The sequence below is a fragment of the Squalius cephalus genome (assembly GCF_949319135.1).
Source record: "Squalius cephalus genome assembly, chromosome: 23".
Lineage (NCBI taxonomy): Eukaryota > Metazoa > Chordata > Actinopteri > Cypriniformes > Leuciscidae > Squalius > Squalius cephalus.
Window position 1 is genome coordinate 13,614,275 of NC_137144.1, and position 24,593 is coordinate 13,638,867.

Consider the following 24,593-nt stretch of genomic DNA (forward strand, 5'->3'; position numbering starts at 1 on the left):
TAAAATCTCTCTCTCTCTCTCTCTTTCTGCAGTTGATATGCAAAGTCTCCACGCTGAGAGCCCTGTGCAGCCGGCATACAGAAAAGCTGACGGCGTTCAAAGCAATATACCCAGACATTGTCCGCGCCCACTTCCCCCCCTTGTACAAGGAGTTGTTCGGATCAGACTTTGAGCAGTCCATGCCCGTTGACGGGTAGCGCTTCCCCGCGCCCGCCCCGCCCGGGGGATGTCACACCGTGGGGAATGTCAAGCATAAATCTGAGACACTTTAGCAGTGCCCTGCACATACACACACCTGGACGGACGACACACTGCACACACACACACACACACTTTTCCCCTTTTTTTATTTTCTTTTTTTCCTTGTGATTTTTTTTTTTTTTTTTTTTCGTGGGGGAGGAGTTGGTAATGGACTGGGTTTGACTCCAGTGGTTTATTTTTGGGGGTTTGTTCCCTCCTTTTACTGACACAGGTGGGATTCGGAGCCCCAGGGGAGAGGATGAGAAGATGAAGACACTTGTTTTTCCGAACGCTCCCTCGCTCTCTTTCTCTCTCTGACTGAACCTGAAGAGTCCGCGCGTTCCTTTCCAGAACGGTCCCATGGCGATTTGTCATGATCAGCATAAATTGTTTTGACTCGTTTCCAAAACGACGGGGAAAAAAAAAAGAAAAAAGATTCCCAGAGAGCGTTTGCCTGGAATACGCCATTTTAAACTTTTTACAGGAAGAGGAACACGTTTTTAAAGCCCTTTTCAAGCCAAGAGAATGAAACAAAAAGTTGAGATCAAGAAAGTCGATTATACGAACTGTTCCAGCAGTTATTGTAGCACCAAAAAAAGTCTACGTAGAAACATACGTGGCTGGTTCCTTCCTCCCTGTGAGCTTGGATTTTTTTTTTTTGTGGATGTCAAACCAACACAGAAAGGAGAAGAATACAAAGTGAGAGAGAAAGAGAGATACGGAGAAGGAGTGTAGCGCAGTGTTGACACAAAACAGCACCTTTCTACGGACAATCGAGAAAAAAAGAAGGAACAACGTAGAATTCTGGTAATTCTAGTCGTAATAGACGCAATTGCTTTTAGCCGTCAGAGACTTCATCTACCATAGTTAGCTTAGTGATATCATTTAAGGCCATCTGCTATTAAGTCCCTCTCCGGAATGGTGTTCGTAACGTAACGGTCCGACCACCAACATCGATGCAATGCAAGGGTCCATTCCACCTGTTTTCTAACGTGTTACAGGGTATTTGGTCATAAGTACAAACTATACAGAAAAAAAATAATGTTTATAGAATCTATTTTAAATAACATGTATGATATTAGTAGCTAGACTATTCTTAATTGTGAAAAATTGATAAGGCACTTTTATTTGCACCTTTCTTTAATTTAAGACTTGTATATTTACCTAGTGATGTGTTGCATGTATAAATACCACGGTTATGGAGAACGAGTGCTGGAAACCCTAACGCTGCTGAGGGTGGGTGCGTGCTTGCGTGCGTGTTTGTGTATTTATTTGCGCGAGGCGGAGGTTGGTGCTGGGTAAAGGCGGATCACATGATCCGGGAGGGCAATTTTTTTAATGTTTCCACACTGTAAAAAATGAAATGATCAATAAGTTATAACAACATTTGTTTTTACGTTGCTTTAACTCATCAAAATATGTTAAGCAATTTTCAACTTTTTTTTATAAGTTATACAAGATTCAACTAATTTTTAAGTCAGTTTAATGCAATTGAAGTTGAACTGACTTAAACATCCAAGTTGATTGTACTTAATTTAAGGCAGCAACTTTTTTTTTTTTTTTTACAGTGCACAAACACATTGACCGCCACCTTAAAACTGGAACTATGATGGTAAAACACCAGACCAAGCTCTAGATCTTATTTCACCCTCAAGTAGCGTCCCATTGCGGGCCAAACCAAAGCACACTGAGTCTATTAAATGAAATCGGACCCTTTTTCCACACATTTCAGATGCTGTTTAATGGTTCCATCTAGTGGTGGTGCGTCACATGACCATGTGGAGGAGTCAGATCTGGTTTATGAACGGCTGATTTTCCTTAAACCGGCTCTTGTGAGAGTCTTTGCCCAGCAACAATGCTCGTCGGAACGTAAGAGTGGGGGAAAAAAAAGAAAAAAGAGAAATATTCAAAGCCTTGTCTGGTTGAAATCCTCTATTTTTGTAACATTGTACAGTGCTTATGAAGCCTATGAGAAAAAAGGGAAAGAACGAAGGATGATATAGCACTTAATCCTGCAATAATTAGAATTTGTGTTTTTTATGATTTTTTTTTTGTTGTTGTTGGTCTTTTTCAAAGAACAAGACAATAGTAGTAATAGTGCTATTTTTTGGAATACCTAACTGTTGTGTGTTGCGCGTGTTTGTACGTCTCTTGAATGTGCCATAGTGGTCTTTCCTGCTTTTTTTTTAGTCTGAAAAAAATGTTGTATTGTAACATTCCAGTAAAACTATGTTGTGGCGTTTAGAAAATCCCAATATAATCCAGAAAAAAACGTCATTGATCACTTCTACAACCTACTAACTGGCATATTTGAATGAATCTTGGAAGCTTCATGTCATTTTTTTCCCCATGATACAAAGTATTTTCCTCAGGGAAGAGTCTGTCTAACTCAATTTTGAAGCCGGTAGCTTAAACAAGTTAGTCAGCTCTGTTGCACATAAAGCTCAATAATTTGATCTTGATGGCATGTTCAATACCGATAAATAATGGCGCTTATTACATTTAAGTTCTCTACTATTGACAAAATATTAGTCTGTGCAATGCATCCCCAAGAGTTCCTGGTTACTACAATACATCATCAATCTGTGAATGACAATCCAGGTTCTTGTTTAGCAGTTTGTATACTACAAGGCTCAGGGAGAGTAATATTGTGACAAATGAGAACACAGGGAGATAATGAGATCAGTTCTGAAACCTAGTGAGCTGCCTACCTAGACGACAAACGTTTTTCCCGCATGGTGTGTGTATGAGTTAAAAAAATGCAAATTATGAATATATTTAATTTAGTACCAAAAATAATTGATCAATAATAGTTCAATCTTAAAAAGGACATATCTACCCAAAATGTATAGGGATATGATTTTTAATGCGTATTAAGCTTTAGGATAGCCACGAGCTAACATGCTAAAACTCCATTGCGACAGAGTTGTTGTCTAGAGGATGCAACCTATGTAGACAGCAAGACCGCTCACTAGGGACAGAATTGAACCCAAATGAACCTGGTAATGATAAATGGGAATGCATGCTCATCTGTTACCACTCATTGTCATAGTTCATTTTTTTAAACTCTTATCTTTTGCAATTTACGTGCTCATGTCATACCGTCATTCACTAACATATGCGCTGTCAAGTCAGAAGAAGACAGCGGTACATCATAAACAATGCAAAACGTGTCATTTCATTCATTCGCCCCATAGGCCACTGGCTTTATCAAATCACCCAGTGAGCTCCAAGATCCGATTCCCTAAAATCAAACAAAGCAAGATAACAACCTCAAGCGTGCTACGCTAATTTCCAGTTTCGTTTTTTTTCTCTGGATTGGGGATTCGTTCTGATCGTCACTCATAATTGTTCGAGTCTATGTGCCAAATACCTCTTCACGATTTTCTCCACCTTCAGACGTCCGCGTGGGCGAATGGTCGCGCGTGACAAATACGGGTTTCTACAGGGTAACCACTGCTGTGGAGTCCCCTTGATGAACAAGCTTTGCTGTTGCCTGTCCAATGATCCACGAGTCAGTTCGTACAACACCATAAAAGCTGTAGTAAAGTCACAAGTTTTGCCACTTTTTGCATGTCGTATTTTGTCTGTGTAGTTAGACATTATAAAGCAATATGCTGAGATAGAACTTTGGGACAAATTTATTTTTTTCTAACACAAGCAAAGGTACTTAAACACCTCCGGATCTGTGGTATTCTAGACATGTAAAGAGACAGGTCTAGATCCAAATATTTTCCCTTGGTCTTTACTGTAAATTGTTTTACAATTTTTTTTTCTTTTTTAAACTGTGGTTCCCTTTATTTATCTATGTAAGAAGCAATATACGTCCGACTGTGGATGCGAGAAGCGGAAATGTGTGTGTTTGTGCTATTTGTAATGTTTGCTTAAGGTCAAACCCCCCAGACAAGGCTTTAAAAGATCAGACGCAGCAGGGTGAGATGGTGAATTGTATGTAAGATCTTAAGTTTTCGTTTTTTTTCCCAGGATTTAAAATGTTTTACATAGCACTGAGCTTGAATCCCTTTGACGAGGCTGTACAAGCATGACACACTGCACCTCGACGTTAACATTTCGATTAGATTTATGCAAACGCAAGGCCTATGCACTCACGTTTGGCGAAAGGCACATTTACCGTTTTTTCCCCCGCAATTCCGATCGACAGACTGAACGTGTCATGCTCGCGACAGCATTCGAGCTGAAGGTTGAAGTGTTACTAAGATTTACGTCAAACGTTTTCCTTGAGTTTTCTTTCCAAAAGCACAGCTGACGCGTTATTAAAAGTTAACTATGTTTAGATTATAGACTAAAAAGTCTTTAGCCATAATCGAATGTCAAGCAATAATATATATGGTGTATTATGATTCATTTTGTGCATAGGCTTTGAACATCTGCATGTAAATACATTTTCTTATTTATCGCGTTTTAATTTTTTTTTTCGCATATTTTTTGGGGGTTTGTTTTATTTGTATATTGACTAGTTCTGTTCCCGGGTGGAGAACTACGAACGTCAAATGGCCTGTAAACTGTACAGCTACGTTTCCCTGTCCTCCTTTCGGCTTTTAATTCACGATATTTAATGTTCTATCGATCACATGTATAAAAGTAACTTTGTAACTTCTGTTTGTATAGGTAAGAAGAAAATACTGCTATTAAGACCTGCTCAGTGCAAATATTTATCTGTTTTATCAGACACATCATGCTGTACAGTATCTCTGTTCTGAGTATACTTCTCTCTTTTAGACTTAGTTCGATTAGCGGTAGGGTGTGCGGACATTAATTTTTGTGTTATACTGACGTGTGGTGCTAGGTAAGTTACTTTTGTGAACAAAAATTATGGATTCATAGACTAGGCCGCCCTCTTAGTCCATTAATTTCACTGAGTATTGATGCATTATTGATATTAGGACTCGATAAATAATAATAATAATAATGATAATATCGATAAAGATAACGATAGTGGTAAATTTACTTTCGAATACCCAGCAAGTACCTGTATCAGTGTGCTAGTCTTGGGACGCGGCTTGTTTCCTTCCCACTTTTAAGATTATTAGCAAGTATCGGCTAAGTAAATTGCAGTTTTGAATATTTTTGCAACAAAGACGATTGTTCATGCTTTAAAAAAAATGGAAAAAAAGCAGCAGTATTGTGTTTATTTTTGATTGTTCGAAACCAGTGCTTATTTTCTGGAAGGACTTTAAACACGCGATTAAGTATCGGATTGTCTGCCGCTTTTTGGCTCCCTCCGTTTTTTGTTTGTTTATTCTACCTTTTTTTTTACGCGCTTTTTTTATTTTTTATTCTATCCGACATCCGCTCACTTTCAAAGTCACACTTGCATACACACACAATGGTTAAGTGTTATAAATTGTACAGAACAAAGGCGGTCGTACAAAGTTTTGTGCGAAACTTCTTGTTTTTATCTTTGTAGCAAGGCAGAATCTACTTGCAATAATGCATAGCAAACTACGCTGAGTGCCTCTCAGTGGTACAGGATGCAGAAACTATATTCGTCCGTTATCGTTTTCACTGTTCTCGACGTACTCAACTGACTGTGTTTGCACACGTAGGTGAATTCTGTCTTGTGTTACCGACTTTTCTTTTCATCGGCTGTCTTTTTGTATGTAAATGAGGCATTTCATGTTTGTTTATAGCCATGGAAACAGCATTTTATTGTCTCTGTGACGTCCCGACGCTACTCTTTCTTTTCCTCCGAACAACTTCACGTGGTTATGGGACATTGCATCCAGTCAGTTGCACCCTGGTTGGATGTATTTGAACACAAACCCTGTTTGGACATTTGCAGAGACAAAATGGCGGACAATAGACAATCCACTCCGTGTTCTCCCTGTTGTTTCCTGCCAATTAGGTTTTAAGTTGACGATTATGAAACAAAATGACTAATGCAATGTATTTTAAGTGTTCATATGTGTATGTAAAATGATGCATACTTCTATTTCTTGTTGAGCTGAAGGGGAGGCACAAGGGCTGGGGCAGGATGGGACAGGATGGATTTTGCTCCTGCTAACCTGCGGTGGGGGGGAAAAAAGCAGAGAGCGGTTTGCGGTTGTCACATATTTTTACGTCACATGTTTGCTACTGATCTTAAAATGGGGACAGTTGATCATGTACCTTTTTATTCAGCTCTTTGGAACTCTCTTTAGGAGATAGTCTCTTCTCAATAGTGGTTTTGCTCCTTCTGTTTGTCTGATTCTTAAATATGAAAATAAGTATTTTGATTCATTTTGTAAATACGGCTGTAAAGAAAAATAAGAAATTTAATGTTGTCTTTTAAATACTTTTCATTCTAATATGAATGTTGTTATATTGTACTTAGAAACTGTACCTTTAATATTACCTTTATTAAAAGTGCATTTGACACATCGATTTTAGATGTGCTTTATGTGCTGTTATCCCATAATAAAATTTACTGCTTGTAATGGGCTCTTATTCAATGTGTCATACTTCTTTATGGTTTTCATATGGTTGAAATAAGTTCCACACAGCCTTTAAAGAAATGGTAGAGAGATGGAAGAGGAGAAGCAGAGTAAGAAACAGAATCTTACAACATTTAAAAAAGAACTACAAAAAGTGGATTTGATGTAGTGGAAGCCATTTTGAAAAGCTGTTATGGGAATGGAATATTACAAAAAGCAGTCAACAAGAAATAACAACAAAAATGTGGCAATATACAACCTGATCAGACTTACATTTGTGTTTTTTTTTCTTTTTTTCTTTCTTTTTTTCAAAGAAGAGGCAATAAACGTTAAAAGGGTTAAAAAAAATAAAGACAACATATGAAATATGTATGTCTAGCTTACAATAGTTTGAGGTGGCTTGCAGAGTTTAACAGATTTACTTAAAGGCAGGGTGGGCAATTCGTTTTATAAACTTTTTGTTATACTGGTTGAAACTCTTCACATCCTGATAGCAATCAATAATATAACAAGTGGTCTAAATATTAAAACGTACATACATCTCTTCTGTGGAAGTCTCTGGACTGACTTGTCCCCCTCAATGTCTGGTGTTTATGGCCCTGAAACCGACCACAGTTTGTCATAATACAAGTTTGTGCGGTTTCCAAAGAGGTCAGCCCATAAAAATAAAACGCATTTCTCTAAAATACCATAGTCACTGTTAGGATAAAATGTCGTGTGTAAATCTTAATAAATTAATTTTCGAACAGGACAGAGGAAAATATGAGTAATGTGTCAAAATGTTAGTCAGTGTCTCACCATAAACATAATTGTATGCACATTTTATAAGCCTACGTAACTAAATACGTAGTACAACACAACCTACATAAAATATATCCAGGTTTAATTGTGCTTTAGTATTAACTTAGTTAAATTGTGTAACGTTACTTTAACTTTTGAAATTGATCGATGGATTCAAGAAAGGTATTTCACAATCAAGTAAGTCTGATACAAAACTTTGAAAATTAAGCTATTGGTATTTTTCAGTATGACAAAACTTATACCACTGTAAGTATTTTACTAACCTGGGGTTAGCACAAATGAATTATACCAATATAACCGCATTATAATTACGATAAAAAAAAAAATTCAGCCGTTTGATCAGAAGCGGAACCGTTGTTTCATGTTTTGTTTCTTCCCGGAGGAATCAATCGGCGCACTGTTATGATGTGAGGAACGTCAGCGTGCGACAGACAAGAGTCAGTCGGTACAATGATTTAACGATGATGTGAACTACATAAAAATTAAAAAAATCTGCGCCATGGAGTTAAAATGGTAGGTGACAATATGGTTCTCTAAATAAACACGTATTATTGATAATTGTAATGAAGATAGTCTGTTTGTCCGCAGGGAAGATGCTGCTGTCACTGGTCCTCTCGTGTTCTCGAGAGATGTGTTTGACAAGTTCACTCTCGCGCCTAACATTAAAGAACTATATGCTCTTTTACACAGGTGAGTGACTGTGGTCGTATCTTACTCACATTTACCACGGTAACTGTAGTTAAACCATGTTATTTATATTTAAGACCAAATAGCCACATATAAAACATATCTTAATTAACAACCATGATTACAACTATAAAACAACCAATTCTATGATATGGGAAAATAGTAGCCTAAATACTTGAATGTACAACATTTCAATGAAATTACCATGGTAAGTTTTCTGTATACTGTAATTGACAATATATAGGGATATTGTGATACACACACACACATATATATATATATATATATATATATATATATATATATATATTTAGGGCTGTCAAAAGATTAATCGCGATTAATCGCATCCAAAATAAAAGTTTGTGTTTACATAATATATGTGTGTGTACTGTGTATAATTATTTTTTATATATAAATACACACACATGCATGTATATATTTAAGAAATATTTTCATACATATACTGTATATATATTTATATAGTTTATATTATATATAAATATATATTTTTTTATATATATAAATAACACATTTTTCTTAAATATATACATGCATGTGTGTGTATTTATATATACAAATTTAATTATACACAGTACACACACATATATTATTAAAAACAAACTTTTATTTTGGATGCGATTAATCGCGATTCATCTTTTGACAGCCCTAATATATATATATATATGATTATTTCTTTGAAAGCTCTGATGCAGCAGAAGCACAGACTGTGAAATGTGATGAAGATTCAGACATTAACACGCTTGCATCAGATGAGGCCTCGTCTGAATGCAAACCAACTGAAAATCGTGTTCAGCCCAAACCTGTGAAGACTACTGAGATTCCAACTTTCCCTGAGCCTCTAGTGCCCTACCCCTGCTTTAGCAGCATCAACTTAAAGCAGCGCCGATCATATCTCAGCATTCTCAACGGCAAGACTTCCACAGCTTCAAAGGTAGACCATCTCAAGTGCTGATCGCCTGTAATACTGGGACAGTTTTGATAGCTGTACATGGATGCAAGGCAGAGTTCGTGTGGTAATTCATTTTGTGTCTTATTTCTAAGCCTTTGATGGAGCGTGTGAAGAATGAAGTGACAGAGTTTATGAAATACCTACAAGATGTTTCTAGAGTATGTGCTGATGGGTACAACTATATGCCACCAGGCAGCACCCGCTACTCTGAGGTAGTTAAAATTATTTATTTATTTCATATTCAAAAGTTCTGTTATTTTTCTTAATTTCGTTGTAGTTGAATATTTTATTTAAGATTTTTTAAATATTTAAATTTTTATTATTGTTTATAAATATTTGATCATTTTTTTACGTTTTATTTATTATTTTGTTTTATTATTTTTCTTTATTTCATTATTGTTCTTGAATATTTGATTGATTGATTTTTTGTACATTTTAATTTTATTTTTTGTTAATTTGTCTTTATTACGTTATCAATTTTTTTTATATTTTATTGATGATTTTTGTATATTTTAATAAAATCTAATTAATAAAAAATTATTTCTCTTTCACTATCATTTTGAATATTTTATTGATGGACTTTGTATATTTTAATTAGATTTTTTATTATTTTATTATGTTAATTTATTTCATTGTCATTTTTGAAAATTTGATTGATTGATTTTCTTATATATATATATAATTTTTTTTTTTTTTTTTTTATTATTTTAATTTTTCTTTCTTTTCATTTTTTTATTATTTTATTGATGATCTTTTTTATATTTTAATTTAATTTTGTATTTTATTTTATTATCTTTATTTATTTCATTATAATTTTTTTATATTTTATTGATGCTTTTTTTGTATATTTTATTTTTATTTTTATTATTTCATTATAATTTTTTGAATATTTTAATGGTGATTGTTTTTATATTTCCCCCAACAGGAATATTTTACAGCCTGCTTGGAACATGTGAAGAGTTACCCACAGTTTTACAGCATTCAAGAGATTACTAGCCTGACCAGTGCAAAGTTTGTGTGTGAAATGTCTCTCAACTTTGAGAAACAGCTTCTCGCTATGGTACCTATACATTATAGTTATTTTTTGTATTATTAACTTAAATGTGTGAATGTGATATATTGCTGTTTGTTTCATCTGTGTCTACTGTTATTCTCCTCAGGGTAAAATAGACATGCTAGACAAAAAAGTGATCCCAGAAGACACCCAACTGGCAGTAGACTATGAGACCGTGTCAAATGTGGTTCCTCCAGCTAAAAAAGCAACTGCAGCACAAACTGTACGTGGCCTGTCTGTGATTGTGTGGTTTTTACTGTCAATTTTTGTGGTTTTTGGTCTTTATATGGATGAATTTTAGGTAAAATGGCTATATTTTAACACATAATGTTTTTTCTTCTTCTTATTTGTATTTTGTCATTGTCATGAAACTAATGACAAAATACAAACATACAATTGCACACATTTTCTACAAAAAAATATTTTGTCTTTTCATTAAAAAAATTATCCTTTTTTAAAAACTTAATTGAATTAAATTCAGCACAAATACTACCATTGTATATAAACATTATTATATACCATTTAAATAATTATGAATATTATTATTACTATTAGTACCAACTTGATGAATTGTCATAAAAATTATGTCAGAAAGGTGGAAATATTTTCAGGTGAAAAAGGATCCAAATGTCCTTTTTTAGGAATACAATAATGTAGTGCAATCAAATATGAATCATGCTAAAATAGGCTTAATTTTCCTTATGTAAAATATGTTTTATGTTTTTACTTTTTTAATTTGCAGGTAAAAAAAAAAGAACCCAAATATGTCATTTTACAAACAAAATATAATACAAAATATATAAATCATTCTAAAATAGGCTTCATTTTCACTGTGCTGTGATATATATATATATATATATATATATAAAAATATTATGAATGTGCAGGCGAAGAAGGGCCCAAATATTTCTTTTTTTAGATTCACCCATGTAATTGCTAACTTAAAAAGCGTGTAGGTTTCCATCTTCCAAAATGTGATCTTAACCACTAGGTGGCACTGCTACCTTTGTTCTGAATTATCCCTCTAAAATATTTGATAGAATAAACATAGTATCTAGGCCGGTTAACCAGGAACTGGAGCCCATGACTGAGGGGCCCAAGACCTCCAATAAGAGAAGTAGGAGCCACCTAAAAATCTCTGTCCTTTCACCTCATGAATTCATTTAATATGCCTGTAGAAATCAAAGTTCTTGAGTCTGAATCCTGATGTCTCTTGATTTCTGCAGGCCATCAGCAATGACAGCAACGCGGAAAAACTCAGCGCCACTTATGAGCCACAAGTGTGTTTATCCAAAGAGGCTTTCCTTCAGCTCCTGAATAACAGTACAGAGTTCACGGAAGCATGGGAGCTGCCCATTTGGGTCAAAATGAATCCTAATAAAGGTGAGGGGTCATTTCATGAGACCAGAAGATTGTAATCCAGACAGTTAAGAGAGTCAGTCACAGTGAATATGGTGTGGTTAACAGGCAGCAGTCAGAGTAAGACGGCATACATTGATCCGCCTCTGCTGAAGACAGAGATGAGCTGGAGAGAGAGGAGTCTGCTGTTTCATGAGGAGAGCGTCAAGCTGACATTCAAGAAGACTGTGTCACGACCCGTATTTTTCCTCACTTCAGAAGAGATATCCTTAGAAATGAACCCCCCTCCTGAGGTAAGGTCAATTCAGGGAAGTAGAGGAACACAAAACACCAAACAGTGGAATAAATAAATAATAAATATTGCAGATTATTTATTAATTCATTTTTGTTATTGGCTCATTAAATTTTTTTTAAATAAATATATATATATATATATACCAAACTTTTGAATGGTTGTTTACAAAAAATATTAAGCAACAAAAATGGTTTTGAAAATTAATAATAAGAAATGTTTCTAAGTATGTATATATACACTGAACAAAATTATAAACGCAACACTTTTGTTTTTGCCCACATTTTTCATGAGCTGAACTCAAAGATCTAAGACTTTTCCTCTCAAATATTGTTCACAAATCTGTCTAAAGCTGTGTTAGTGAGCACTTCTCCTTTGCCGAGATAATCCATCCACCTCACAGGTGTGGTATGTCAAGATGTTGATTAGACAGCATGATTATTGCACAGGTGTGCCTTAGGCTGGCCACAATAAAAGGCCACTCTAAAATGTGGGTCAGGGGGGACTAACGCAGTGTTATCTCACACTCATAGTGTTATCTCACTAACACAGATTTAGACAGATTTGTGAACAATATTTGAGAGAAATAGGCCTTTTGTGTACATAGAAAAAGTCTTAGATCTTTGACTTCAGCTCATGGAAAATGGGGGCAAAAACAAAAGTGTTGCGTTTATAATTTTGTTCAGTGTATGTACGTATGTGTGTGCTTCACAGATGTATTATTTTATTATTATTAAAGCTGGTAACTTGGTATTAGCCAAAACTATCATCAAAAATAAATAATAAAATTACAGAAGGATTCTGAAAGCATAACATTTAAAGCACAGTCCATATTAATATGTTATTGTCTCACAGGAACAGTAATTGCAGTTACTATGGTATTTCTGTGGTAAACTATGATTAAAATAGTACATTGAAAAAAATGGCAACCTAAAAATGGTAACCTCTACATTAACTGTTTTTATTCAAGTCAAAAATATTATTATACATCACTGAATCAACGTAAATACATAGTTATACCATCAAAACGGTTTTTTTTTTCAGGTAGAAATAGCTCTTTAAGGTAACAATTGCAGGTTAGCACTCTTTACAGTGTGCAGTTTTGTAATGAAAGCATCTGCTAAATAAATAAACGTCAAATAAGAGTGAGTGAAACAAATATTTAAAATATAAAGTTATATTGTGAATAATATTTACTTCGCTTTACTGTGCCCAGGACAAAAACTCCAGGAATGTGGTTGCATTTGATGATGCTGGAATGGATTTTGAGACTGATCTAACAGACCTGGAGTCATTTGGGGAATCCTACAAGCCCAGTAAGAAAGTGAAGGAACAGAATGAACCAAAAACAGCTTGTACAAATCCATCTCAACTCACCACAAGCCCCAAGAAACAGACAGACTCTTTAGGTACGTCAAAGCACACCTCAACGTCTCAAAACACTCCCACAGAACCCCTCGAGTTGACCGTGGCTGAGGAACAAGGAGAGACCGACTCGTCTTTGGCTGACGGAGGAAACGGTGCAATGCATGAAAGTGCGAGTGAAGATTCAAAAGTGTCTTCTGTTCAGTGTCCTCCCACCAAGCGGCCTAGACGGATAACGGAAGACAAGGGTGACCAGGATTCGGATTCTGACGAAGAACGACTAGTTATCGATCACATAGTCTCCTCACAGACCCAGGTGACACCAGGCGAGGTGTCCTCCCCCCGAGCGCCCGACCTAGCAACAACAGGCCCCACTAACCCTCTGGGCAAAGGAACAAAGAAAGGCATCAAAAGACCAAGAATATCCAGCGACTGCGATCAACTCGGACAGATTTTACGGATGCAGGACGCCATGCTGAAATCCACCCCCAGCAAGAACCAGGAGGCTGTGAAAGCGCCTGTCCCAGAAGATAAACCTCCAGAACCTAAAACACACTCTCTGGTCAAACAGTGTGTGACCTCGTACCTGGAGTCCAGAGAGGGACAGGGAGAGGACGGTACACTTCCTGCTGCCGTTCCTGTGCTGGTGGCCCCTCAAAGAAAACGTTAGTGCTTAATACACTATCTCACATTTTGTGAGGTTATTCAAATATTTCACATTTTGAAATAATACTTTTTTCTGAATTTTAACATAAATCTGAATTGACAAAATCAGTAACTGACAAAGAATGAAAGTCAAAAATCAAGTCATCATCATTTTCAGTCTTTGAATAATCAAGTTTAAATTATAATATTGTCATTTTTAATATTTAAGTTATTTTTGTGCCGAATTTTTTATTATTGCAGGTTTCAATATCTTTATATATATATATATATATAATACTGATATATATATATATATCAGAATTTAAAATGTATATTTTATACTATATATACTTATTTTAAATAATATGCATTTAAAATAATATCTATCTATTTAGCTGTCTGTCTTTATCTATCATCTGTATGTACATATCTATCTGTTTGTCTGTCTGTGTGTCGCAGGTCTTCTGAGGGAGGATCTTCAGGTCAGTGCTGAGGATGAGATGGACTATGATCCTCCAGCAGAGGGCAGCGTTGTGTACAAACTCTACAGTCTGCTGGACGTTCTGTTCATGGTGCGCAGCAGTGTGGACATCGCTCACCCGAGACACGACAGAGAGACCTTCAGGGTGAGCTGGACCCATGCCAATACACAAACACAATACACCTTTTGTGAAAATGTTGCTTTATTTGGCCCAGGTTGAAGAGTTTCAAACATCATCAGACTCGTCAGATCCTGTGTAAACACCTACAATGCATCTTATTATTAGTTATCATTTTCGACTGATTTTTAGCAACCTTTTATTGACATTATTATTGGATTTGAGTCTGTATGTCAATATGTCAGGTATTATTCTTTATATTTTGACCAGGGTTGAGTAATGTCCACCACTCCCTTTATTTAAACAGTCTGCTTTCCTGTCCGGAGCTGTAGAGTCGACTTTTAAGTCTTATCAGTGTACTGACAGACTCTTTCCACTTAAGGGTTCACAAACGTAGGTCAAAACTGCTAGTTCTGAAAAAGAAGCTCTTCTGCATCTGTTTATAGAATATAGTGACTCATAAATGCCATTTGAGTGTATAATGATTGAGTCTGGTTTTATTTAGGCCGTCCCAGTGCATGTCTTACCCAAGCTGGAGTATCAGCTGTGCTACGGAGCAGAGAGTCTGACCCACTCCGAGGCCTGTAAACTGTGGGCCGAGAAACTTCTGCACTCCAGTACCGTGTCTTTCATAAGTAAGAGACTTGATGAAATCTGTGTTTTTTTCCCCTTTAGTGGTCATGAAAAGTTATGACATTTTATTGTGACTGTCATGAATCTGTTTGATGCAAATGTCACCAGATATAGAGAAGAAAGTATTACATCTATACGCAATCTCTTAAAGGGATAGTTCACTTTGAAATTAAATTTTGGTATGTTTTAGCTTACCTCAAGGGCATCCAAGATGTAGGTGTCTTTGTTTCCGCAGTAGTTTCAATTTTGATATTTTTAGGTCAAACCGTTCTTGTCTGTCAGTCGTATAATGCAGGTCTATGGTCACTATCTCAAAGAGCATGCACAGAGAAGTCCAAATTAAACAATTCCCCATCGTAAGTACACATTGATGGCCTAAGACACGAAACGAGCGGTTTGTGTGAGAAAACGAACAGTATTTATACAGTTTTTACCTCTTGTACACAACCACATCCAAGTGATCCGAGCGCTTCCGGCACTTTCTTCTTCTTGTTTTTTTACGGCGGATCGCAAACAAATATGTGCATTACCGCCACCTATCTCAGAAATGGACCACTGACACTTTCCTATACTTCTTTAACCTATCAACCGACATAAATTCCCCTTATTTACCCGCATAGAGGCTTCATAGAATTTCATCCGGCGCTGCGTGTTCAGCTCCTCCGTCCACTCTCAGCCCCCATGACAGGAAAAAAAAAAAACACGTCCAAGTGATCTGAGGGCGCGTGCGCTTCCTGGTGTGTGACGTGTGCGCGCTGCGCAAGCGCCGGAAAGCGCCGGAATTAAATGAGTTGTTTTTTTTCCTGTCATGGGGGCTGAGAGTGGACGGAGGAGCTGAACACGCAGCGCAAGGATGAAATTCTATGAAGCCTCTATGTGGGTAAATAAGGGGAATTTATGTCGGTTGATAGGTTAAAGAAGTATAGGAAAGTGTCAATGGTCCATTTCTGAGATAGGTGGCGGTAATGCACATATTTGTTTGCGATCCGCCGTAAAAAAAAATAACAAGAAGAAGAAAGCGCCGGAAGCGCGCGCGCCCTCAGATCACTTGGATGTGGTTGTGTACAAGAGGTAAAAACTATATAAATACTGTTCGTTTTCTCACACAAACCGCTCATTTCGTGTCTTAGGCCATCAATGTGTACTTACGATGGGGAATTGTTTAATTTGGACTTCTCTGTGCATGCTCTTTGAGATAGTGACCATAGACCTGCATTATACGACTGACAGACGAGAACGTTTTGACCTAAAAATATCAAAATTGAAACTACTGCGGAAACAAAGACACCTACATCTTGGATGCCCTTGAGGTAAGCTAAAACATACCAAAATTTAATTTCAAAGTGAACTATCCCTTTAAACTTAAAGGACAAGTTCGGTATTTTACACATAAAGCCCTGTTTACAGATCGTTTCTGATGAAATAAAACGTTTAAGATTAAACTTTTGACAGATGCTGCTGTCGCGAGAATTTTAGGTTTATTTCGCTTCCCACCCCCCCTCAAGAATGGTAGTCTATGTGCACTGGAACAATCCTTCCTAAAACGCATTAAACTTTCATTTAAAAAGAGATGAAACTCACCGAGTGGTCAGGGGTGTTCACTGATATGCTCATACAAAAATCGCTGCAAAAGATGCTTTCCAACAGGTGTTTTACCATTCGTTGTAAAACTGTGGACCTATTTTTCCAAACGTCTCACACCCGTAGATTCTTCCGTTGAGAGCTTGAATAATAGACACTCCAGCCCAGTTGGTGGCGATAATGCACCTTTGCCAATTGCAAGCAAACCACTGGCATTTCACTGAATACACAGAAGAAGCAGAAGAAGAAGCGGCGGAGTAATACCGTACCTCACACAGCACATTCAATGCAAGTCAATGGAGTTGGACAAAAACTATGATAAAACCTGTTGGAAAGCATCTTTTGCAGCGATTTTTGTATGAGCATATCAGTGAACACCCCTGACCACTCGGTGAGTTTCATCTCTTTTTAAATGAAAGTTTAATGCGTTTTAGGAAGGATTGTTCCAGTGCACATAGACTACCATTCTTGAGGGGGGAGGGGAAGCGAAATAAACCTAAAATTCTCGCGACAGCAGCATCTGTCAAAAGTTTAATCTTAACCGTTCTATTTCATCAGAAACGATCTGTAAACAGGGCTTTATGTGTAAAATACCGAACTTGTCCTTTAAGTAGCAAAAATGTCTGTTTAGACTGTTTCAATAAATCAGTTTATAAGTAATTCAACTGATTCACTGTTGAATTATTATATAATTGAATTACTTCAAATTCAATTACTTTGAATTTGATTTTATAATTTTTGCCATTATAAATGCTTTAACATGTTGTAGTAAAATATGTTTAAAAAAATTAATCAATTAATAATTGATTTGTTTGCATTAGCTATCAAATCAAATTAAAGCATGTTTCATGCTTTAAAATTTTGTAGTAAAAATATATGTAGGTGGACATTTTGATGAATCAATTCATAACAGATTCAGTGATTTTTGTTGTTGCATCAAATCAAATTAAAGCATTTTAATTTGATTTGCTTTAAAAGTTGTAAGAACATATGCAAGCAAAAAAAATGCTGCTTATTATTTTATCATATTGGTTCATATTATGATTTAATTTTTTTTTGTATTTTATCATTTGTATATAGAATTGTTTTTATAAAATAATTTTAATTTTACTGTATTTTACTTCTTATTTGAATCTGCTTTGCTACAATGGCTGAAATGGTTCCTTTAATTGAAAAAAACAACAACTACTTTTTAAACCATTTTAGGCAAATCACAAGACTGACAAATATTAGTTGTATCAACCCGCAAAATACCATCAGAAAAGTTCAAATCACATTTTTTTTAATCAAGCAAATTTACACAGGCAGAAGTTTTTTCTTCTTTTTTTCTCAAGTGTTAGTTTTGGTAATCGGGGAGTCAGCACAAAAGCGAACTTCCCACAAACTCCCAGCATGCCTCTCTCATGACCCATGACTCACTGTTTTGAGTCAGGGTTGCTATAGCTACTAACATTACAGCTTTGAAAGGACTGCTGAAGAATGCATCTGTATGTATGAGTTGTCAGTGTGGGTGTAGGGCTACTTGGGTTTCAACGTCAGTAGGGGAAAAAGAGGAAAAGATACTCCTTTTCTGACTGCTGAACTTTGACTTTGGAGCATTTAGCTAAATTTATATATAGTAAAGGTAGATAGATCTGTGATGTTTGTATCCACCTTATGGAAGCCTATAACATTCACAGTGACACTAAGAATCTAAGACAGCAGTCGTGCATATCTCTGAATCACAGAAGAATGCAGAAAAGCCTCGCTCTGACATACCGTTTGCTTTAGAGATTCTTCTTGGCTTATTAAAGGAATCTGGTCTTTTCTTTGGGTCTAGTCCAGGATCCAGCCCTACTGATAGCAGAATAGGCTGGTGCAGTTCAGAACAGTTTGTACTTCTACACATTTCTGTTCTTAGCACCATTTTATTAAATCTAGTGTTACTTGGTGCACTTCATGTGTTCTGAAATATTTGCATGAGCATATAGGTGAAATAATATCGCTTGTGAAATAGTACTTATAACAGAAATATACTTCAAAAGAATACACTTAAGTGCGAACTGAATGCAATGTTTCAGACATTTAGTGGCATTTCATTTAAAATTAAATTAATATGCTTAAATGTATAAGAGACGCGTTGTTACAGTGTAATTGTTTAAATACTGATAAATATTAATTAACTACATGTACTTACTCTAGGGGTAGGATTAAGGGTTTGGTTGAGGGTTAGTTGCATGCAATTGTGCATAATTTACTGTTATTACTATAGTAACTACATGTAACAAGGACACTGTAAAATAAAGTGTTTCCAAATAAAGTGTAACACAAAAAATAGAAGCCAAAGCAGCGAGTGTTGGAACACAGACAAAGCGAGTGATACAAACACCAGAGATGCACAATATACCTGCATTATATCAGTTATTGGCATTTTTTTAAATTATGAATAATCCATTAATAGATATAAACTGCTCCAATTGTGGCTCATCGACAGACTAGAGCAGCATCTCTCATACACAGATGAACAAGTACGGGTGTGGAGACCCCCTTCTTCTGGCATGAACTCTGAACGACACCATCATTGTGAAATATTACGAGGCACAGATACAATAGACGGACACAACGTGTGAACAATTATTGTAACATCTACAATGTTTCTCACAGTCTGTGTTGCGAGTCAATACATGTCCTTTTGTTCTGCATCCCCTGTTGACGCAGAATTAAGGACTACGAGCTGGTTTAAGGCTCTGCAGCGGTCTTAATATCGTTTTATTTATATTGTTATTTAGTATTTAATATTTTGCTTTAGCTTTTATTTTTGGTTTTAGTTAGTATTTTTGTCATTTATAGTTTTTGTTTTAAATAAATTTATTTAGCTTTAATTTATTTCAGTTTTAGTAGTTCAGCTCAAACTTATTTTGTTTTAGTTAGTTGCTCAGCAACATTTCGTTTCAGCATTTGTTGAAGTTTTTCGTCTGTTATTTATATTTTATTTCATCTTCATTTTAACTAATGAAAATGTAGTAGTGCTTTTAGTTCACAATAACAACACTGCTTTGCAGACTTGTTTTAGATATTGACTGTTACATAGAAGTGTAGCCTAACCATTGTGGAAAATGAACTGAAGTATTATCATTATTAAAAGATTATAGACTATTAAAAAAAAACTATCTATTTGTGTGTGTAGGTCGCATCAATGCACACACCTCAGAAGTGGTGCAGATGCAGAAGTTACCTGACGACTGGATTCAGAACATCACCTGTGACTTCAGGTGAGTAAATCTCTGGAACATAGAAAGTGTTTAAATAAAACCCTGATTTGAGAACGTTTTAGCCGTTTTTATTTATAGTGCATGCATGTTTGACAACTTTTCCCATATATTTATCTGACATAATGTTGTAATATTATTATATATAATTATTTTTAATTATTAATTTATATTAGTTTATATATATATATATATATATATATATATATATATATATATATATATATATATATATATATATATATAAAAAATTAATATTAGGCTATATCTCTTCAAACAAGTTTTAATGGAATTTAATGTGATTTCTTTTTCAGGCCAAATAGATGTTTAAACACACTTTACCACTTAATGAAAAAAGTCTCAGCGTGAGTTTCTTTTACTTCTTATATCCATTTAAATTTGTTACTTTACCATTTGCAAGATGCATTTCTAATGTGAAATCAGTCTTTCAATCAGTCCTTAAAAGTGTGTGAAAGTGTGTAATTTCTGTGCTGACAAGCCGAAAGAACATTCCCCTTGCCATTGATAAGGCAAACAGATAGTCCCGCCCAAAATGCACACTATTGGTTGAGCCGCTGGTTCTGAGTTGAGCTGGTGGAGATATTGAATAGTATAGTAGTTATCTCTGCATATTAAGCTGGGATATGTGAAAGTATTTTAAGATTAAAAATGACACATATCAACTTTAGGTTTTACATACTGTGTATTTGTTGCATTTAATAAAGCAGCCAATCTCTATGCGTTTGTGCTTACGTCTTTTACCACCTTTCCCAGTTTACAGGAAGGACGGTACCTGATGGTCCACAAACCTCGTGAGGGTTTTGTGACCATCTTCAAAGCCAGCGATGAGACCAAGTCTGCTCGCAGTTTGTACCACCTGCAGACTGCGCACTGCGGACCCCCTGCTGTATCACCAGGGGTACCCTGGGTTCCCCTGGACCCCTTGCATGTCCTGCCATTTCACCAGAAACACAGCAGACCACCCTGCACCTTCCCCCCACGTCCACCCGCTCAGGTATGACCATCCTGGCCCATGTGTGCTCCAGACATGTTGAACCACAGTGCTTATGTGGGAAATTTGGGTTCCAATTTAGCCTGCAACTTACTTTTTATCCAGTATTTCCAGGTGGTGTGGTGTAGTGGTTATAGTTCAGAGTTGGAAAATTGAAGATTGCTGGTTCACATATATGCTCCAGACATGTTAAATCACAGTGCTTATGTGGGAAATTTGGGTTCGAATTTAGCCTGCAACATACAGTTTATCCAGTATTTCCAGAGGTGGTGTGGTGTAGTGATTATAAGAGTTGATAATTGGAGGGTTGCTGGTTCGCATATATGCTCCAGACATGTTGAACCACAGTGCTTATGTGGGTTCGAATTTAGCCTGCAACATACCTTTTATCCAGTATTTCCAGGTAGCTCAGATTTGATAACTGGAAGGTTGCTGATTCGAGCAATGTCTTGAGCACTTACAGTCTTGTTTTAAAGTTGTTTTAAAGGGATATAAATATTTTACTCAAATATATTCACACACTCACAGTCAACATGAAAAATCAGAGTGGACATTGTTTCTATGAAATTCCAAAAAACAACATTGCAGAGTTACCACACCCATTCTCTCTAGCAGGACGATCTGTCAGTTATGCCATGAATCTGTTTGTGTAACAATTGATGGTGCAAGTGTAAGTTAACTTTAGTAGTGCCTAACTTTGTTTCACTTAATTTCAAAGTGTCGCCTTAGCTATAGCGATGCTTGATATAGCAAACACTGCTCATACTTAGGATTACCGTTTCTACATCTCTAACCTCAGGTATTATACAACGGACATGAATGATTATAATAGCACATCGCAACCAACTGCAAAACTTGTGGTATTACTAATCTTTACTCATTTCCCTTATTTTTGCATTTAGACCTTTGTCGTCATCTAAAGCTTCCTTACAGTTTATTTTAATAACACTAATAATTTAATAACTGTTGTAGTAAATGTCAAGAATATCTATTTTTCATGTTGTACTTTTATAATGCCTAAATTCACTTAAAAAAAATCAATCATTCTAACCGTTTTACGACAAAATTGTGTCAAATTTTAATATCAGCCATTTATCGATTACATGACATGAAAATAATTATCAGTATCTGAGAATTTTAATATTGGTGCATTTCTAAATTTAAAATTTGACTGGTTGTTTTTGAATGATTGTGGTTGTTCTCTTTATATGCTGGTCTAATGCTCTTGCGACATGTGTCGGGACAGGTAGGAACGATCACACCCGTCCTACTCTACACTCTGTAACACTCTTACATCATTGCATTGGTCCCGACTGAAGCACTGCCTGAGGAAACCTAACACTTAAAATTTCATTGAAGCATAAACCTACACCAGAATCTGGGAGGTGCCTCGATTGTGTAAACTACTGAGCTTAGTGCTCACACTGTCCTGTAAAGACATGCCCACTCTTTATGCATGTCCTGAGGTATGCTGGGACATTGGCAAGAGATCAGATCTCTCGGATTCTCCAGTACATGGACATCCACTATTGGGATTTGAACCAACAACCTTTAGTCTAAAACTGCAGTACTACCATCCAAATTGTGTTGTCATGATTTATCAAATGTAACTTTTCTACTTTTCATACAGGCAAAAGTTGGGACAGGACCTAAACAACGGCAAGGAAAAAACGCTGTCAGACAGCCACAGCCAGCCAGCTCAACTAAAACAGGCAATCTGAATCAATCACCTAAAAAGAAGAATAAAAAAGGCATTCGTAAGGCACAGGGATGGAAGGACAACATGAGAGTCAAGCTAATGAAAGACCTGCAAAAAAACCAAAGCGGTGAAGATGGAAAGACACCATCTTGATTTCTGTACTTGATTTTTGTTTTTTCAAAAGCACTTTCTACCACTTGATATTATATACAACCAACAAAAAACAATGTTGTGTATAACGTTGCGTATGACTACATTTTGTACATTTTAAAATAATCCTTGACCACACTGAAACGGTTAACATTTAAAATGTTCAATTTTGTATTATTTTGTCAGCAGTAAATAAAAGAATATGTTGTTTAATATAACATTTACTATAATTATTGTGTCCCTTCACCATTTTTCATTGACATTCTGGTGTTGTCTAATAGTCATTTTGGGCAGCCTTGTCTCAAGTCAGGGAGAAAGATGTGGGTGTGTGTCTGGAAAGTTAGAGACCCACCCTAGTGTGTACTATACTGTGCATACTATCCATACTAAATATAGTGCAAGATTAAAATGAGTCTATCCCAATAGAAGGCAAAGCTAAAACAGTAAACCAATGGTGTCTAGGCTGGTGGATACACTTTCTCCAATGGATTTCCAAAGTGTGCCTTTGTGTGTGTGCAACTGTGCATTTCAGCTAATATTGAGTAAAAATCCCTTGTGCAACTGAAGAGGAGAAATGCGTCACGTTTCTCTTTTGACATTCAGTTGAAGATCGTGCCAAGGAATGTGACAGAAGCAGTTTTTAAGACGTATTAACCTGAAAGTATAGGTAATCATTACCTTTAAGGAAATGGATTTAGCTAGATAACATTCTATTTCCACATTTATTATGAATGATTTATCCGTGCACATCATTATATATATTTAATTCATGTGCCCTCATAATCGAATCAGAATAACTTTCCCTCCCTTTTGCAGTGACATCTCTCCTTTTATGACGTGTTTACTGGCGTGAGGGCGGATCAACCTGTCACTCACAGGAGATCACAGCAATAGCAAACCACAACCATCCAATCAAGTCCTGCCCTACATTTTCTTCTTGTTTATGAAGCCTTTTCACTCAGATATACATCCCAATAGGGAAGAAAAGACTAATCGCAACTTCATTCCACCAATAGCAAAAAACAAAACGCATTAAATTTTTTCTTGTTCAAGTAGCTGTTTTTACTTGGACATAAAGTATGTCACAATAGGGAAGACACTTTCATACTCGTAAAGAATAGTGTAAACACATGAGAGGACTTCAGTTAAAATCAGTGAAAAGCTGTTACTCTACACAACCTTGGCCGCCCCTTATGGTGGGATCACATGAGAACACATGACCAGCTGAATACTACATGTGAGTATGATGCTCCTATTGTGCTCTTAGTTTCAGCTGTGATCATTAAACCAATTCTAAACAATTCAAAACTAATTAATCATTAATTCATATTTTGAATTAGCTTTTATTTTTATATTTCCAGTTTTCATTCATTTTAAACTAAAAACAGAAAACTTTTGAAAGCGTTTTGGCCGTTCATTCATACGACAACAGCGTTTTGGGGGCATGAAAACACACACTTTTGAAAACGGGTTTCAAAGTGCAAGTTTTTGAAAACAATACCGTTATCGTCTCCGCGTAAACTACAAAAACACGAATTTGTGAAAAAGGTGACGTCATGCGTATTACATGTTCAGTTCAGGCTCGTAATGTTTCTTTACAAAGTGGCATCGCCACCTACTGGTCTGGCATGAATACAGCATTTTAAGTTGTTTTCGCGTATCCTTGTGACAGGGAACGTTTGGACAACAAAAACGCAAATGAAAAACTTTTGGGTTTTTAGTACATAACCTTAGTAATGTTATCTGATATAATTTTTTACTATTTCTATTTAGCTAATTTATTTCTCAGTTTAAGTCATTTTAGTACATTAGCTTAAGCTTATT

At 35.9% G+C, this 24,593-nt stretch overlaps 2 protein-coding genes and 1 long non-coding RNA gene across 4 annotated transcripts in view; 2 read left to right on the plus strand and 1 right to left on the minus strand.

The window, feature by feature from the left end:
• Positions 1-653, plus strand: part of roraa (RAR-related orphan receptor A, paralog a) — a 285,244-nt gene extending 284,591 nt beyond the window's left edge. For both annotated transcript variants that reach the window (XM_079858788.1, XM_079858789.1), the window contains one exon: positions 33-653. In XM_079858788.1, the coding sequence (XP_079714914.1) occupies positions 33-197 (165 nt within the window). In that variant the 3' untranslated portion in view covers positions 198-653. The remainder of the gene's footprint in view (positions 1-32) is intronic.
• Positions 654-5,872: 5,219 nt separating this feature from the next.
• LOC307151051 lies at positions 5,873-6,728 on the minus strand. The gene is made up of 2 exons (XR_013819814.1): positions 6,370-6,728; positions 5,873-6,266 (listed from the first exon to the last, which is right to left on the minus strand). It is a non-coding gene; the product is annotated as an uncharacterized lncRNA (long non-coding RNA).
• Positions 6,729-7,847: 1,119 nt separating this feature from the next.
• ice2 (interactor of little elongator complex ELL subunit 2) lies at positions 7,848-22,997 on the plus strand. Its single transcript, XM_079860201.1, has 15 exons — positions 7,848-7,988; positions 8,064-8,165; positions 8,865-9,114; positions 9,225-9,344; positions 10,058-10,192; positions 10,293-10,409; positions 11,413-11,569; positions 11,654-11,838; positions 13,054-13,867; positions 14,307-14,473; positions 14,952-15,081; positions 19,827-19,911; positions 20,223-20,273; positions 20,683-20,923; positions 22,551-22,997. Exons 1-15 carry the CDS (start codon positions 7,975-7,977, stop codon positions 22,770-22,772), a joined length of 2,790 nt encoding a protein of 929 aa, XP_079716327.1. The 5' UTR covers positions 7,848-7,974; the 3' UTR covers positions 22,773-22,997.
• Positions 22,998-24,593: the final 1,596 nt, after the last annotated feature.